General features: G+C 35.0%; 1 protein-coding gene across 1 annotated transcript; it reads right to left on the bottom strand.

Moving 5' to 3' along the window:
* Positions 1 to 10,306: 10,306 nt before the first annotated feature.
* LOC120177591 (40S ribosomal protein S19-3-like) lies at positions 10,307 to 12,193 on the bottom strand. Its single transcript, XM_039183689.1, has 4 exons — positions 12,059 to 12,193; positions 11,828 to 11,918; positions 11,551 to 11,734; positions 10,307 to 10,401 (listed from the first exon to the last, which is right to left on the bottom strand). The coding sequence occupies exons 1-4, from the start codon at positions 12,146 to 12,148 to the stop codon at positions 10,329 to 10,331; spliced, it is 438 nt and encodes a 145-aa protein (XP_039039620.1). The 5' UTR covers positions 12,149 to 12,193; the 3' UTR covers positions 10,307 to 10,328.
* Between the last annotated feature and the right edge of the window lie 4,478 nt (positions 12,194 to 16,671).

The following is a 16,671-nucleotide window of genomic DNA, read 5'->3' as shown; positions in this document are numbered from 1 at the left end:
AACGATAGATTGTTGATGAGGACAATATCTTAGAAATAACCAATGAAGAACTAGTGCTATAGAGAGCAAAGACCCAGCCTTATAAATCAGTTATAAGGGGTGGTAATAAGGACTTTGACCCACTATCTATATAGAGATAGGAACCACAAGTATCAAAGTTAAAGAAATTGACGCCACAAGTAACAAGTTACTTGATAAGTCAATAAAAGTCACAAGGACTTAAGCAAAAGAATAACTCTCAATTTGATTGATCACAATATGTTATTTTCCACGTCCAACTTCAACAACAGAAGGTTTTGGATTACTCGCTTTTGTTTTTTCCTTAATCTTAAGTGGTGCTTGCTTCCTGACATTGTTAAGAGTAACTAATGGATTAGAGAAACTTTAGAAGGAGTATTACCTCGGTAAGAAGATTTTCTACGTTGTTGTCTTTCTATTTTGATCGCCATATGCACCATGTCATCCAACTCCACATAATGATGCAACTCAACAACATTAGCAACTTCAAAATTCAAACCTGCAAGAAAACGTGCCATAGTTGCTTCTTTATCTTCCTCGATATTTGCACGCATCATGGCCATTTCCATCTCCTTGAAGTAATCTTCAACACTTCGATTACCCTGTTTCAAGTTTTATAACTTATGAAATAAATCACGTTGATAATGAGATGGAACACACCGTTTTCTCATGATTCGTTTCATTTCTGCCCACATGTTCATTGGACTCTCACCGATTCTTTGTCTACTGGTCAACAATTGATCCCACCTAATGAGAGTCTAATCAATAAACTCCATTGCTGCCAAACGAACCTTCACCCTTGGTGATAGGACATAATCGTTTAAAGTTTTCCTTTGAACCATCATGTGCCCTTTTATGAATATTTAACTTTTGGATTACTCCTTTAAGCTTTGTACCTTTCCAAATGATGGCTTTTGAGCTGGTGGATAGTGCTCGATTCATCTCTTCAAGTTGTTCAACACAAGTGAAAATAACTCCATATATATGAATATTTTCACTGCAAAATGGACCAAAGTTAGAAAATAAATGAACAAGATTAATGGAAATAGCAAAATAAGGTGGATGTTTAATGGGCATCGGTTTCTTGATAATGGAAAACTACATTGATCGTTGAATTCTATTCAATAATTGTACTGTACTTGGAGCCTCAATAATCACAAGTTGTGGCACTTCAAGTGATACATCTTTCTGAAATTCTAGATACGTAATTATTGGAAACTCAAAGGACATGTCTTGTGGATCACCACAAGTCGCGCCTATTGATTCTTCAAAAGAAATGTTCTTTGAGTCTTCAATTTGAAGTGATATGTCTCTTGAATTGTCCTGCAAAACAAAAGAAATAATTGGAGGAAAAGAGTTGTTAGGCGATTCATGTTCTCCATTCTCCATTCTCCATTCTCCCTTTCATTTCCAATGTTTCTCGTATCAATTTGATTTTCCATTTGTTCTACTTGTTGCTGCTCATCTTAAATCGTTTATGCATTCAAACTTCTCTTACCCACAAGTGCTTCACCTTTTGCACAAGTCTGTAATTGGTCATCATCTTCATCATCGTCCACTAAAGGGGTGTCTTACTCATTATCTTCAGATTTGGACTCTATATCCCATTCACAAGCTTCAACATTGTCTTTCGGTTAGGACACTAACTTGGAATATGCCCTCTGCCAAGGCATTTGAAACATTGGTTGTCTCTTGTGCGTTTTGGTTGTATATATTGCTTCTTCTACCAAAGCTCTGATACCATATGATACGATAGGGTCTGACCATATCTATTGATTATGGATCTAGGAAGGAAACAAAACAACCTGTATAAGTGAAAGGCTCAAATAGATGGTTTAGGTGGTAGATGTAAATGTGAGATGGTAGGCTAATTTATGATATTAAAAATGGTAGCGAAAGATGATTGTTATGGTTATGGTATGGTTGATGAAATAATGGAATGTTAAATAAGATAGTATCTTAGAAATGACCAAGGAAGAACCAGTGCTATTGAGAGCAAATACCCAGCCTTACAAATCCTCTCTAAGGGGTGGTAAACGAGGACTTTGACCCACTATCTATATAGAGATAGGAACCACAAGTATCAAAATGAAAGGAATTGACGCCACAAGTAACAAGTTACTTGATAAGTCGATAAAATTCACAAGGACTTAAGCAAGAGAATAACTCTCAATTTGATTGATCATAATATGTTGTTTTCCACGTCCAACTTCAACAACGGAAGGTTTTGGACTACTCGCTTCTGTTCTTTTCTTAATCTTAAGTGGTGTTTGCTTCTTGGCATTGTTAGGAGTAACTAATGGATTAGAGAAAACTTTAGAAGGAGTATTACCTCGGTAAGAAGACTTTCTACGTTGCTGCATTTATATTTTGATCGCCACATGCACCATGTCATCCAACTCGACATAATGCTGCAACTCAACAACATTAGAAACTTCAAAATTCATACCTGCAAGAAAACGTGCCCTAGTTGCTTCTTTATTTTCCTCGATATTTGCACGCATCATGGCCATTTTCATCTCCTTGAAGTAATCTTCAACACTTCGATTACCCTGTTTCAAGTTTTGTAACTTCTGAAATAAATCACGTTTATAGTGAGATGGAAAAAACCATTTTCTCATGATTTGCTTCATTTCTGCCCACGTGTTCACTGGACCCTCATCGGTTCTTCATCTACTGATCAACAATTGATCCCACCAAATGAGAGCCTAATCAACAAACTTCATTGCTGCCAAACGAACCTTATATTATTCTGAGTAATTATAGCACTAAAAAATGTGATCAACTTTACTCTCCCATGCCAAATATACATCAGGATCTGCTCGTCGCTGAAAAGATGGAATGTCAACTTTTATGTTAGCCAAATTATCATCAAATGCACGCCCCTCTGATTCAGTCTCACAGGCTGATCAATTTTGTTTTCATCATTAATCTCTTCATTATGATGAGATTGTGATCCTCAATCGATTTTATCAATACTAGAATGTAAAACCTCAAGTTCAGCCCTTAACATCCTCTGTATCTCACGAGTAATGGCTTGTATTTGTAAGTTTGGTGGTTGGTCACCTGGATTGCTATCACTAGAACCTACCATATTAGTAAAATAAAACAAGGCAACAAAAAATATAATTAATGTATATAGTACCTCACAACACACATACAAAGATTCTCACAATTTCGCTCCAAAGAAATCAGAATTGACACTCAATCACTCGACACTCGTGTTTCACTCCGGAGAAACTTTTAATGGCTCTTTTCTGTCTCTCCTTCTGATCTCACCCGCTCAATATGTCTTTTCCACTCGTTCCCTCATAATCAGTTCTTTTACGAACTAATTTCGATCTTTCAGAATCTTTCAAATGTGTCAACTAAAAGAAAAACAAAAAAAATTAATGGAAATTTGAAAATAATGAAAGGAAAGTCTAAAATTTAAAGGAAAAAAAATAAGAAAGAAGAGATAAAAAAGAAATCAGTAAACCTTACTACAAAGAAATGCTTACAATGAGACTGTCACAAAAAACAAACAAAGATGTTGCATTTTGGGTTGAATCTAAGCATTTCAATGTTGAAGAACACAGGATCATTGAACTTTTCTTTCTTTCTTTTAAATTTTTGGAATTTTGTTTTTTTTTTCAAATTTTTTTTACTTTCAAGATGAATTTCTTACTTGTTTCAAACCTTTGCTCTGATTACCATATGATACTTAACATATTTAAATAACAATGTGCACCAAATAATATAAAGATGTGGTTGTATGCGTGAATATCATATAACATGGTAGTAAATGATAAATGGAAACATGTAATAATAGTATCCTAAGAAATGATATGTAATCATAGCATATATTTGAATGATATGAAAAATATGATGAACTAAACATAGGATGGTATGAATGATATGATAATTTACACTAACATATGAATGCATGCTTATGATAGAATACAATATATAAATGATATAATATAAGGTAAGGTAAGGAAAAACTCCCTTAGAAATAGCAATGAAAAATGTCCATGGTGTGATTAAGTCATGGAGAAAATTTAAGCTATATAGGATTACATCAATTTCTGATTGTTTTCAGGTAAATTGTTTGTTGAAGATGACATTAATCCTGCTTGTTGAGGAAATCGGGTCAATCTAAAGATAATTTGGAGACAACATGGCTCATTCGTGTTGAGGAAGTCTGATTGTCTTAGAATGGCACTGCTCCTTTGCGTTGAGGAGATCGGGTCAATCTAGAGATAATTTGATGTTGAAGAAAATACTGCTCATCTATCTTGAAGATATCTGATCGTTTTCAGGTAAATTGTTTGCTGGAGATGACATTGTTCATTCTCGTTGAGGAAATCAGGTTAATTTGGAGATAATTTGGAGACAACAGAGTTCATTCGTGTTGAGGAAGTGATTCTCTGAGAATGACATTGCTCCTTCGCGTTGATGAGATCAAGTTAATTTGGAGATAATTTGATGTTGAAGACGATACTGCTCATCCATGTTGATGAGATCTAATCGTTTTCAAGTAAATTGTTTGCTGGAGATGACACTATTCCTTCTCATTGAGGAAATCGGGTCAATCTGGAGATAATTTAGAGACAACAATGTTCTTTCACGTTGAGAAAGTCTGATTGTCTGAGAATGACACTGCTTCTTCGCGTTAAGGATATCGAGTCAATTTGGAAATAATTTAGAGACAATATGGTTCCTTCGTGTTGGGGAAGTCTGATTGTCTAAGAATGACACTGCTCCTTCACGTTGAGGAGATCGAGTCAATCTGGATATAACCAGAATCAACTTTTTCATCTTTGCATCAATCTTTTCTAAATTGTACTCAGATGCATAAACATCTCCATTATTCTTTGCTAGTTTTTCTTCAAAGAATTGCATTTCTTTCTCATCCATAAGTTTCTATATTATATTATTAAATTCGTGGCAATCTTAGATTTGATGACCACCTTCACAGTGGTATTCGCATTAGTTTTTCAATTTTTGACCTATTGATCCTTTGTTCAATTTGTTCATACACCCATCTTAGCGGTGTTTTTACTTCTTCAATTTTTGTTTTGACCCTACGACCTTCATTGATAGTATTATCACCCTGATTTTGATGATTTGGGAGTGGGTTCGCAGCAACGCATGGTTTCTCTTAGTCATTAAAGGATACAACCTTTCTCTTGATCAAGTCTTCGACACCCTTTTGAAGGTAAGGCATTTTTCAATTGTGTGTCCCTGGATATTAGCATGATATTCACAGGTTTCGTTCTCCTTATACCACTTAGAGAAAGATGGTTCGAACGGATCCACATACCTCGGCGACACCACATTTGATTTGAACAATCCTTGGAAAAGTTCATTGTATGTCACCGGGATAGGTGTGAAAGTCATTCTTGCATCATTGTTCTCGTGCTTGGTTGTTCCTTAAGGTGCAGGATTTCCAGCTTTCGGTTTATTTACTGAGAATTTCACATTGTTTACCTCTTCTTCCTTCTTTTTCAAGAAGGCTTCATTGAGGTTTAGCCATCAATAATTTAGCCTTTCTTCAATGCCCTCTCGATCATTTCCCCACACAAATATATCGAAAAACTTTTCGTAGTTACCCTTAGCATATGATCAATATAAGGGGATTTTAACGTGTCAATGAACATGGTTATGAACTCTCTTTTGACCAATGGGGGTGGACTTGGGTAGCAAAATCAATCTAGCATTGCGCATATTGACGAAAAGTATCATTGTTCCTCATCTCCATGTTCTGGAGACTAACCCTATCGGGCATTATGTTGGTGACATATTGATATTGCTACTTGAAGGCATTTGCTAAATCTTTCCAAGACCCTATTTTAACCCGGGTCAACTGGTTATACCACCTTGCGATGGATCCTGTCAGACTTGCCTAAAAATAGTGTATCAGGAGCCTGTCATCTCTTACGAAGCCGGTCAACCTTCTACATAACATTATTAAGTGTGTAATAGGAGATGTTTTTCCTTCATACTTCTCAAACTCATGCATCTTAAACTTAGGTGGTAAAACCAAGTTGGGTACCAAACTCAGCTCTACCGCATCTATCCCATCTTAGTGGTCGTCCCCCATCTCTTTAAAAAAGTCTTTGTACTAATAATTCAGATGCTCAGGCACTTCATTCTTCATTTTTCCGATTTCATCAAAATCTGGTACATTATATTCGTTCGGATTGTTCTGAGGGTTTGTAACAACCGTTTGAGCTTTAGCAACACAGGAACTTGTGGAATGCCCAGTGAGCTTTTCAGGTGAGATGACCAATCTAGGACCAGACTGTACTAGTGCATATTCAAAAGTCTCAGCTACTGCAATATTTTGTTCTTTCCCTTCCATGCCGCTCAGTCTGGATAATTTGGCCACGATGTAATTTATCATGTTGGATTGGCTTTAAATTATTCGATCAATAGAGGATCTCTATGACTGCTCCATCTTGGCCTCCCATTCTTGTTCCATCTTCAATAGCCTCTCTTGAAGCTCCTTTTACATTTGCTCGAGTTTAGGATACATTTTCTTGGTCTTACTTCTAGTCTCATACGGGTCTGTGGTTTTGGACTAGTTTTTATCAGTTCCCAGGGTATCTTTCTTCAAAAGAAATGTTCATAAATTAATATCCTTATTATTATGGTTGTCTTCTATGCACATGAGATGTTTTGGAAATTAATATGAGGATGCAAAAAATACAATAATGAAAAATGTAGAATGCAAATGCAAAAGGTATCGATTTCCAAAAGTGACCATTCTTAGAAAAAGTTACATTATTCTAAAAGAGTTTTCATCATTATAATAGAGACCAATCTAAAAATACGACTTGACCCTTTTATTTAGCTCCATGATCTCAGTCATGATCCCAACAACTTTCTCCCCATACTCGAAGGATAAACTAGTGCGAAGTATAATGGCTTCAGCCCTATTGGCTAGCTCTTGTATGTAGTGGGCCACCTCGCTCATTTGTGCTATTGCTTCGCCCATCATCCGCTGACGTTCCACAACCAACATCCGATGATGTTCATACGTATCCTTCCATCCAACATTGATACTAGTGATTTCCCTTTCAAGGTTGGTGATGTGTATTCGACAACGTTGAAGCTCACTCTCTAGTCCTCTGACTTGATCTCGCAAAGATTTATTCTCCTCACGAGAAAGCTTTAAGTTCATCGACCTCGGTGATACTTGCACTTGAAGTAAGGAATCCTCGAGATACGTGACATGATCATTGAGCTCACTATGAATTACTCGAGACTGGTTCAACTCTTCTTCAAAACTGGGCTGCAAATCTTCAATTTCCTTGGTTAATTGTTCCACTCACCTGTTCTTTGTTCGGAATCATTGCATCCAAGACCCAATTTCGGCTTGCTTCATTTCGAAAATTCGGTTTCACCTCTACCTTTCAGCCCATACTTCATATTTCTTTTGCTCTCTTGTTTCCTCTAGTTCATGAATCCTCTGGTCTCTTGCCTCGAGTTCTTCTAGCACACTTTTCATTTTATTTTCAAACCATGGACTCGATGCTTTTCTGCTTCCAACTCCTTCAAGCTATCTTCCTTCTTAGCTTTCTATTTCTCAGCTCTACGACTTTCAATATTAAGTTGCTTAGTCGCTTCTTTTTTCAGCTTTATATATGTCCCGTAATTTTTTCTCAGCTTTAATACTTTTAAGTTGGCATTTGTTCTCAGCCTCCAGACTTTGAACACGCTGCTTCTCGATACCAACTCTTTATCCCATTATTGTGATGTCTTGCCAGATCCAAACACTTTCTTTGCCTTTTGTAGGTTACAGTAATCCTTTCTCAGGTTAGCCAGCTCAAGATCAACCTTCTCTTTATTTTTCTTAACAACTCACATTGTTTGGCATGGAAATCTATATCGAGATCTAACATGAAGTGTATCGTTTAGCCTCTTCCATTGCCTTGTCCCATTTCTTCTTTTCAGCTTCAAACTCAGCGGTGAGAATCTCTGCTTGAGAGGGTACCACCCTGATATGCTCTTCCCAAGGGATATATTCTCCCTGATCTGGCAAAGGTAATTTTCATTCTTTCTTGCAAATCTCCAAGCCTTATAATCAGGTGTGTACATAACATCCCCGACCATAACTCTCGTTCGGAAGGTCTTTCTCCAGTAAAGAGATGAATCACATGCTCTCTTTTTGTAATGGTCTCCATGGTATGTGATTTCAGACTTACTCAAGCCACTCGTAACCGGGACAAATTAATGCGCTCTATACTATCTAAGGACCATTAACAGGGCATAGCTAACTCCTCCCCATAACCCAACAATGGGACGTAGTCGAGATCTCCACATCTGAATAAAATTCTTGTATATCCTAGCCAAGGAACACACCAAGCGATGTCTCGATCTTGTAGATTATTGAATGCTGATATCCATCTCCTTAGCAACCCCTCTGACCACTCATTGATAAGAAATTCTTTCAAATGTAAGTACATGGTGAAGAAACGTTGATAAGACATTTTATCTTCCTTCCAAAAATGACTATGAATCCAGATGGTGAGTAGTTGAGCTCAACCTATGAGTCGACCTCCCTCCAGTCTACGAAAATTATTTAAGGATCAAAAGGTTTCTGCCAAGACAGTCGACGCTGAATTTATACATTTCTCTAATCTGTCAAAGAACTTTGCAATAGTAGCCTCGACATGGAACAAGGTCTTAAGGAATATCACTAGACCATATATAACCAGAACAAAGGTGTCTAATCTCTTATCTTCATCTATGTTCTCGAGTATCACCTTATTGAGACAATGTCACGGAAAACATTATTTTTCTCCCTTTTGTTAGATGTACTCTACTATCCAATTTTCACCTCTACCAATAATCTTCACAAGTTTACTTTTGAAGGATTGGACTTTTGGAGGTCTGGAATAAATTCTATCCACGTGGAGGCTCTCGAAGTTAAATAGGGTTGTATACTCTTCTATTGTTGGTGTCAAATCTTGTCTATTGAATGTAAAATAGTTGTAAGTAGGATTCCAGAATCGGACTAGATCTTTAAGCAAATTGTTCATCTATATTTACATAGAGGAGATGTGATATGTCGTCATACTTCTCCTGGAATTTCTCCTTAGTAGCTACTCTCCAGCTCTCCCAAATCTCTATCAGCTCATGTAAATCGTTTTTCTTGAAATTGACATTGACATCTGTGAACATTTGCGATACATAATCCCCAGGTAAATTGTCTCCTTTCACTTTCTGTGTTTCTTCAGACCAAACTCTTTTCTATCTTAATGATCGCTCTCCTACTCTGATGATTACTCGGTTAATCAACATCTTTCTTTTATTTATGATGATCATGCAAATGCCAAACAATAATCAATCAAACATAGAAAATGTGTTAGTATAGAAGAATTCAAATATCAAGCAAATATTATTGAAAGATAATTGCGACATCCTCCCACATGCTTTTCTACCCTTATTAGGTTAAATCCTACCCAAAACATGATTTATACCCAATGCTTTATTCGAAAGTAAAACCTAAACACATGTTTTTCAAGTTTACGTGCTTTATTCAGAAAATAATATAATACAAGTAAAGAAAAGAGTTTTAGCATCGTTTCTACTTTGTGTACACTTGTTCAGATACCTAACAACAGACAAAGTTTTTGAATGAATTTTATTGGGGTGGGTTACTAGGGCTCACTATATGCGGTATTGGGTTATAAGAAAAAGGTACTCGAATTGTCCATGTTGGTGCCTCCTTAGGCTGCCAAACCTTCAATCTTGGCTCATTACAAGTTCATGCGGATCAAGTTCAATTTGAGAGGATACATTCCTTTATGTAAATGCGGAGAAAGAATTTATGTCACGTAGACATAAGGTATATGAACCCCAAAGATTACTTGCTAAAACCCATGCAGAGAAACAAATTATCTCATGTAGATTAAGCTTTCACCTCAACTTAAAAGGGAAAAAGCTCATAAGTGAGCTTGTGGTATGTAAATGGTTGTGTTGTGTATGAGGATAAAGTCACAAACCTTTAAAACATGACAAAAGACAACCCTTTCACAAGTTCCAAAAATCTGTTCAAATATGAAAGCCACTTAAGTCAAAAATCAATTAGTTAAAAAATAGAATAATGCATGATATGTTGAAACTCAAAATAAACACAATTTAAATCAAAGGATTCAATAAAACGAGTATGCAGAGCAAAGAAGCAGATAGTACAATTTTTAAGACACGAGTTATCTTAAACAACAAACATAAGTAAAAAATGATGAAGATAGGGTCAGCAACTCAAAAATAAAATATTAATGTCTATTGATTAAATTTCATAAAGAAGAAAGCAACAATCACATGGCAACTGCTATCCTCCCAGCTACTTGGTCGAGGTCGCGTTGTCCATTGGATGTGATTCTCCTACCACTAACGCACACCAAAACATTTCACTTGACATTTACAGATGAGATAAGATGAGTTGCACTACATTAAACCTTTAACCCCTTTTATCTATGTCAAATGTTATCTCATTCATCCAAACACATTCTTATATTTTTATAATATTTATTACTTAATTAAAATAAATTAATTTGAAAAACCTTGGTTTGGTGAAAAAATATGGTTAAGAAATTTCTGTTTTGACATTGCTGCGAAAAAAGTGTTGTTAGGAATTGAAATTTCAAAACAAAGGTTTCAAAAATAATAAAAATGTAAAGATATGACGACAATAAAGTTATTTAATCTCAAAATCAACTTTCAAAAGCCAAAAGTACCATGACCTTGGTTTTTTTCCTATTTGGTTTGTCAAATCATGATCTTAACAAGAGCCAAAATACTTTACACGTTTATTATTGTTTTTGCATTGAAAAATAGCTTGTAGCCTCAAGTGTTAGTTTACCATTACTGATTTAGTTGAAAGTATTTGTGAAAGTTACCTAGCAGATGGTTTCTTGGTTTAGTTCCAAAAGCATTCTGGGTAAACTATGCATACAGTCACCCAAATATCACTTCTGTTCAGTTTTGGTCACCAAACTATTATTTTTTTTCAAAATCATACTTAAAGTTACATTTTAGTTCCAGTTTGGTAACCCGCTATTAAAAAATTTAACGATGATTTTTATATGTCACCATAAAATAATGTCATATCATCATCGTAAAAAGATTTAAAAATTTGTCACATCAGTTCTGTTTAATTTTTAATGACCAGTGACCAAAATGGAACAAAAACATATCATTAGCTATGATTTTGGAAAAAAATAGTTGTCCGACCAAAATAAAATCAAGGTTAAAAATAGGTAACTAAATTACAGTTTAGTCAATCATGTTCTAAAGATATTTATTTTGGAAAGGAAAACCCCATTGGTTTGTAGAACTTATACTATCAAAACATGTTTTTGGATTGCCAAGCAATGCTAAACACATCCTAAGTCTACGAGTTAGACGACATTAGCAATTTTTTATATAGTTTAGTTTCTGTGATGGAGATATCCAACTATCTTAATACCAACAAAACACAAATGTGAGTAGAAATATGAATTTAACAAACAGAAATAATCAAAGAAAATAAAAACTAACCCTTTAGGATCAATATCAATGATGTTAACATTCTGCAATTGTTGAAGAATGTGACGAGCCACAGATCCACTGCTCTTGCAGAAATGGCGAGGGCAACTTCCATTTCTCTTAGCCCATCCGTAAATCCTCCTAAAGGCACCAACACCAAGACCTACCCTCAAGTATATTTTCCTTGCCATGGAAGCTACAAAACCAAAGGAATGAGGCGCTCATAAGAACAACAACAAGTATTAAAATGAAGCATTATTCATAAGTTTTTTTAATAAAATGTACACACCAGCTCTGATATAGTACCAATCGGGATCATAGGGAGGAAGCTCCTTGAGTTTGACAGTCTTGACGATATCAGTCCATGAAGGAAGCTCAATCCAAGCAGATAAAAAAGAAAACTTATTGTTAATTATAATGAAAAAAATAAGAAATGTTGAATTTCAAAACCGTCACTGCATCTCTAACAATGAAATAGGGAGTAGAATTTATGAGGAACCCAGGAGAAGAAAAGAGAAACCTTGCCGGAGCGCTTGAGATGGGCGGCGTAAGCCTTGACAAAGTCGTGGGGGGGGGGGGAAACATCCTTAACTGTTCTCGCTGCCTCCATTTCTTTTTTCTCTTTGATTTCTGCAGCAGAGATTGATTTCTTCTTTTGCGGCCTTAGGGTTTCACACGGAATTAGGGTTTCACACTGATGCTGCTTGGAATAACCTTAATTACCTAAATAGCCTTTCCCAAGTTCATAATCTCTTTTCTCTCTCACATAAACCCCAGACCCTGCTGCCATGTGCCGGGCTAAAATTTCTCTGCCCATGCCCATATCGACCGAACCAAACCATCATTTAATATTAAATATTTTCAAGGCTTAATATAAAAAATATTTAAATTGTACCTCATTTTCTATTTAAGTATTTTTTTTATCAATTTAGGTGTGTTATATTTTCAAAGCTATCATTTAAGTTTATACACAATAACGATAGTTAAAAAATTATTAAAAATCAGTTAACCAAATAATATTTTACACAAAGCTTGAGTTTTTATTTCTTTTAATTTTTTTAAATTTATTGTTTTTTTAAAAAAAATCAAATTTTTTTATTTTTCATAAAATACCCCAATACCTTCAATTTTAGTCCCGACCATCACCATAGTCAGTGATCCACGACTCAACTGTCGGCCACCGGCTCGTCAATCATCTGTCGGCCACTCATCCAACGATTGAAATGGATGTTTGTTGGGATTTACGAATTTGGATTTATGAATTTTGAGAGTTTGAAGATGTGATTAATAATGGTCGGTGGGTGGGAAGCCATTTAATATGTCTTGAAAACCATCAAGGGCTATTGGTGAGATGCATAGGATTTGATGTTCCATTTACACATCATGTCATCAATTCGTATGAGAAAAACTAAATGTATGCCAATCATTAGATCAAGATTGATTCAACAGTCATGAGACAAGGTTCCAGAATGCTCAATTAGATTCACAAGTGCCCACCGCGCATGGCTTTCAATCGCGCGTCACCTCAACCAATAAGAAGAATACGTGTGTATTGTCTCCAATCACTGATCTCCTCGTCATCATGTATACACAAAAATAGAAAGCATCAATAAAGAAAAATGGGAAAAATCCTAATATGAACACGCAAGGAAAAAGCTAAAACCAAAAGCACATGATCGTCGGATTCTAGGGCGAACGCCAACAACACATCATCATTTTGCAAAGTATAAATAGTCGCATTTATTACGACAATTATTAGAGACACATATAAATAATACATGCAAAAGGTAAGAGAATGAAAGAAAAAACTTTACCATCGTCGTCGTCGTTGTCATAGTAATCAGGAAACTCGAGGTTTTGTCAAAGCATCATTAAAGTAAACCCTTTGTTTTTGGTGTTTCTTTTGGCTTTGGTTGGTTTTGAAAGAGGGAGAGATAAGTCGAAGGATCGAAGAGGTTTTTTGAGTTTGAAGATGAGAGGTTGCTTGGATTTGGGTAGTGTTTAGAATTTAGGGAAGTTGGGAAGATTTTATTCAATCCTGCTTGTGTTATATGTTTTATTTTTGAAAAACAAAAATGAAAGAAGTTTAAAGATTTTTGGATCAAGAGTGATTATAGATGAAGAACAAAGGTAGAAAGTTGTTTATGTAACACTTGAATCCCAATATTCGAGTATCACACAGAATCACAAGTGACTACCATTTGTTTCCTTTAAAACCATTCTTACTTTTAAAATGTTTATACAAAGTATGAACCATAACCAATTCCAAAAGCAGCCCCTAATTTAAAAACTCAAAAAGTAAAATAAATAATTAAAATATTACAATATGATCCATTTTAAATCATGACATCTACATGTCCATAAAGATGCCATCATTGTTCTCTAGTACTTTGCTAAGACTCTTCTGATGATATTGTTGTCCTATTATACTCCAAGAAACCTTAAACCTACGAACGAAAACACATTCCAAATGCTGAGCTCGCAAGCCCCACGCCACACAATACCTCTACAGTACTACATGCATTCCATAACATTAGCATGCTAATAAGTACAGTCAGAGAACCAATACAACTATCTCATCAGTACTGCCAAACCATCTATCCAAGGTACGTCCACTATCACAATGATATGAGTCTCATGATTCCCTTAGTTCATAACAAAACCCAAACCACAATACCATGCTACTATGCATCATCCTATGCCACACATAATCACACAAACAAAATACTAGTACACAGCTTTCAGGTACTAATCACACAACAACGAAATGCATCAAACATAAAGTCACATCAAAAGTATCACGATATAGTTTCTGGTGTGTATATATATATATATATATATATATATATATATATATATATATATATATATATATCATCGAATAATTGAAGTGCCTTAGCACTGATACTAAAGTGCCTCAACACTGATATGGAAGTGTATTAGCACTTAATACACAAGTGCATTAGCATTAATACTAATTTGCCTTAATACTGATTGGAGTATATTCAGATATTTTTCATATATATATACATATAAATACATTAGACGATTGTCATACATGCAAGTAGCTCGGGTGTCTTCATCCTTTCCTGAGTGTCAAACGAAGGCATACATCTTATGAAATATTACCTTATAATGTTCTTATACTTCTCACATAATTACTCAGGGTTTTTACTTGTAAGATTTTATTATTAAGGTTTTGGTGTCTTTAACCCTTTTCCGAGTCATTAACTCAAAACTAAGTTTCTTTCCCAATTTATTGTGATGGTACTGATACTAAGCCCTTCAGTATCGACACCTACCCTTGATACCGATACCAAATTTGTATTTTGTGATATAAGGAGGCCTTGCAATATCGACACCTTACTTGGAGTATCAATACTTCTCTACTAGGATATCAATACCATCCTAGGTATTGATACTAAGTATGGCTACTGGATTTGTGACTTAATGATGGTGTCAATACCTCACCCTTTAGTATCGATACTCAAAAATTAATATCGATATTCTATCTATATAGTACCAATACTACTAAGCCAAAACCCTGATATTAATTTAAACTATTGTTACCGAGTCTTCATAGATACCCTCTCGTATAGAGCTAAACATCTCATACAGTTATTCAATTAATATGCAACTCAAACTTTTACTTGTATAAGTTATTTCATTCACTGAGGCCCATAAGAGTAATTTAGTAATTTCATCCCCCTAAGGGTAGTCTAATAATTTACCCCACTCACAAGTATATCATATGTTTAAGGCTTATGGAAAGAGCACTTAATAAATTATCAGATTCATAAAACCTTTTTTTCGAGCACTCTCAGGCTTTCTGTATCACTTATTATGACTTAGGGGTATTTTTTTTCATTTTATCCATTCAAGGGTATTTTAGGTTTCCTCTAAAGTTTGATGAGCAACCACTAATATCTTACATCATTTCGTAAGGGCATTGTTCGTAACTATGACAATTTGATAATTTCATCCTTTTAAGGGCATTTTAGTAATTTCTCACATTGTAAAGTTATATGCTTGATCTAAACCATTATTAAACTCCTTACTCTTGATTTTATTCAACATCTCAAATTCCTTTAACCAATCATCAAAGATGATATCAGTACATTTATATAGGTATCGATACCTACCCTAGGGTATCGATACTCTCCATGAGTATCCATACCAAAAATAACCCGAGGGATCCCCAAAATACCCATAGTATCGACATCATATATTTAATATCAATGATTTTCAGGTAGTATCGATACTCCATTGAGTGTTAGTACCAAAAATATTTTCCGAACGACCCAAAAATCACCCTTTTTATTTTTCAAATGAGGTGTATCGATACTCCCCTCTACAATATCGACACCCCTTATAAAATAGCCTAATTTCACCCATAATATGAATAGTTTCGATACTTTTTAAACAATATCTATACTATCACCCAACAATACACTGTTTAACACGACAAACACCCTAAGCTCAACCCAAACACTTGTTTTAAAATCTAAGTTGATTATTAAAGCTTATGGAAGTTATTAGGGGTCACTATACATCATTTTTACACTAGAATACATCTAAAAATTACATAACAACAAATCTAGCACCCAAGACCCTATATGTTTTTCCACCTCATACAAGCAAGCAAACTCGTGTAAATGACAAACAAGTAGTAAGGAAGAGTTGTAGTGTGTTACCGCAACTCCTAGCAACCTAAAAAGCAATTTAAGGGTTCTTACACCACTCTTCCATCACCAAAAATTCACCAAACGATTCCAAAAAGCAATTTGGGTATTAATCCAGATCAAAGAAGAAAAGATGTGAAGAACACTTAGGTGTTCTTGAGGGTTTTAATGAGTTTGATTTGAAAAAAATAAGTTTTAAGAAGAGTTCTGATGTTTTTATAGATTAAATAGGGTTTGGATGATGAACTTGTGAAGAACACGAGACAAACTAAAGGTTTTGATCGAGAAAGTTCAAGTTCTATAAGTTTTTGGGTGTTTTTGTAGAGAGAATTAAGAGTATTTCTCTTGAGAGGGTTTTAGAGAGAGAAATTAAAATTAAAATTGAAAATGAAAATGACAATGAAAGGTCAAAATTGAATACGAAAAAGCCTTAAATATGTGTAATCTCGAG

Source organism: Hibiscus syriacus, unplaced genomic scaffold (assembly GCF_006381635.1).
Source record: "Hibiscus syriacus cultivar Baekdansim isolate YM2019G1 unplaced genomic scaffold, ASM638163v2 tig00112293_pilon, whole genome shotgun sequence".
Classification (NCBI taxonomy): domain Eukaryota; kingdom Viridiplantae; phylum Streptophyta; class Magnoliopsida; order Malvales; family Malvaceae; genus Hibiscus; species Hibiscus syriacus.
The sequence above is the reverse complement of the archived record's forward strand: the minus strand, read 5'-3'. Positions and strand labels throughout refer to the sequence as shown.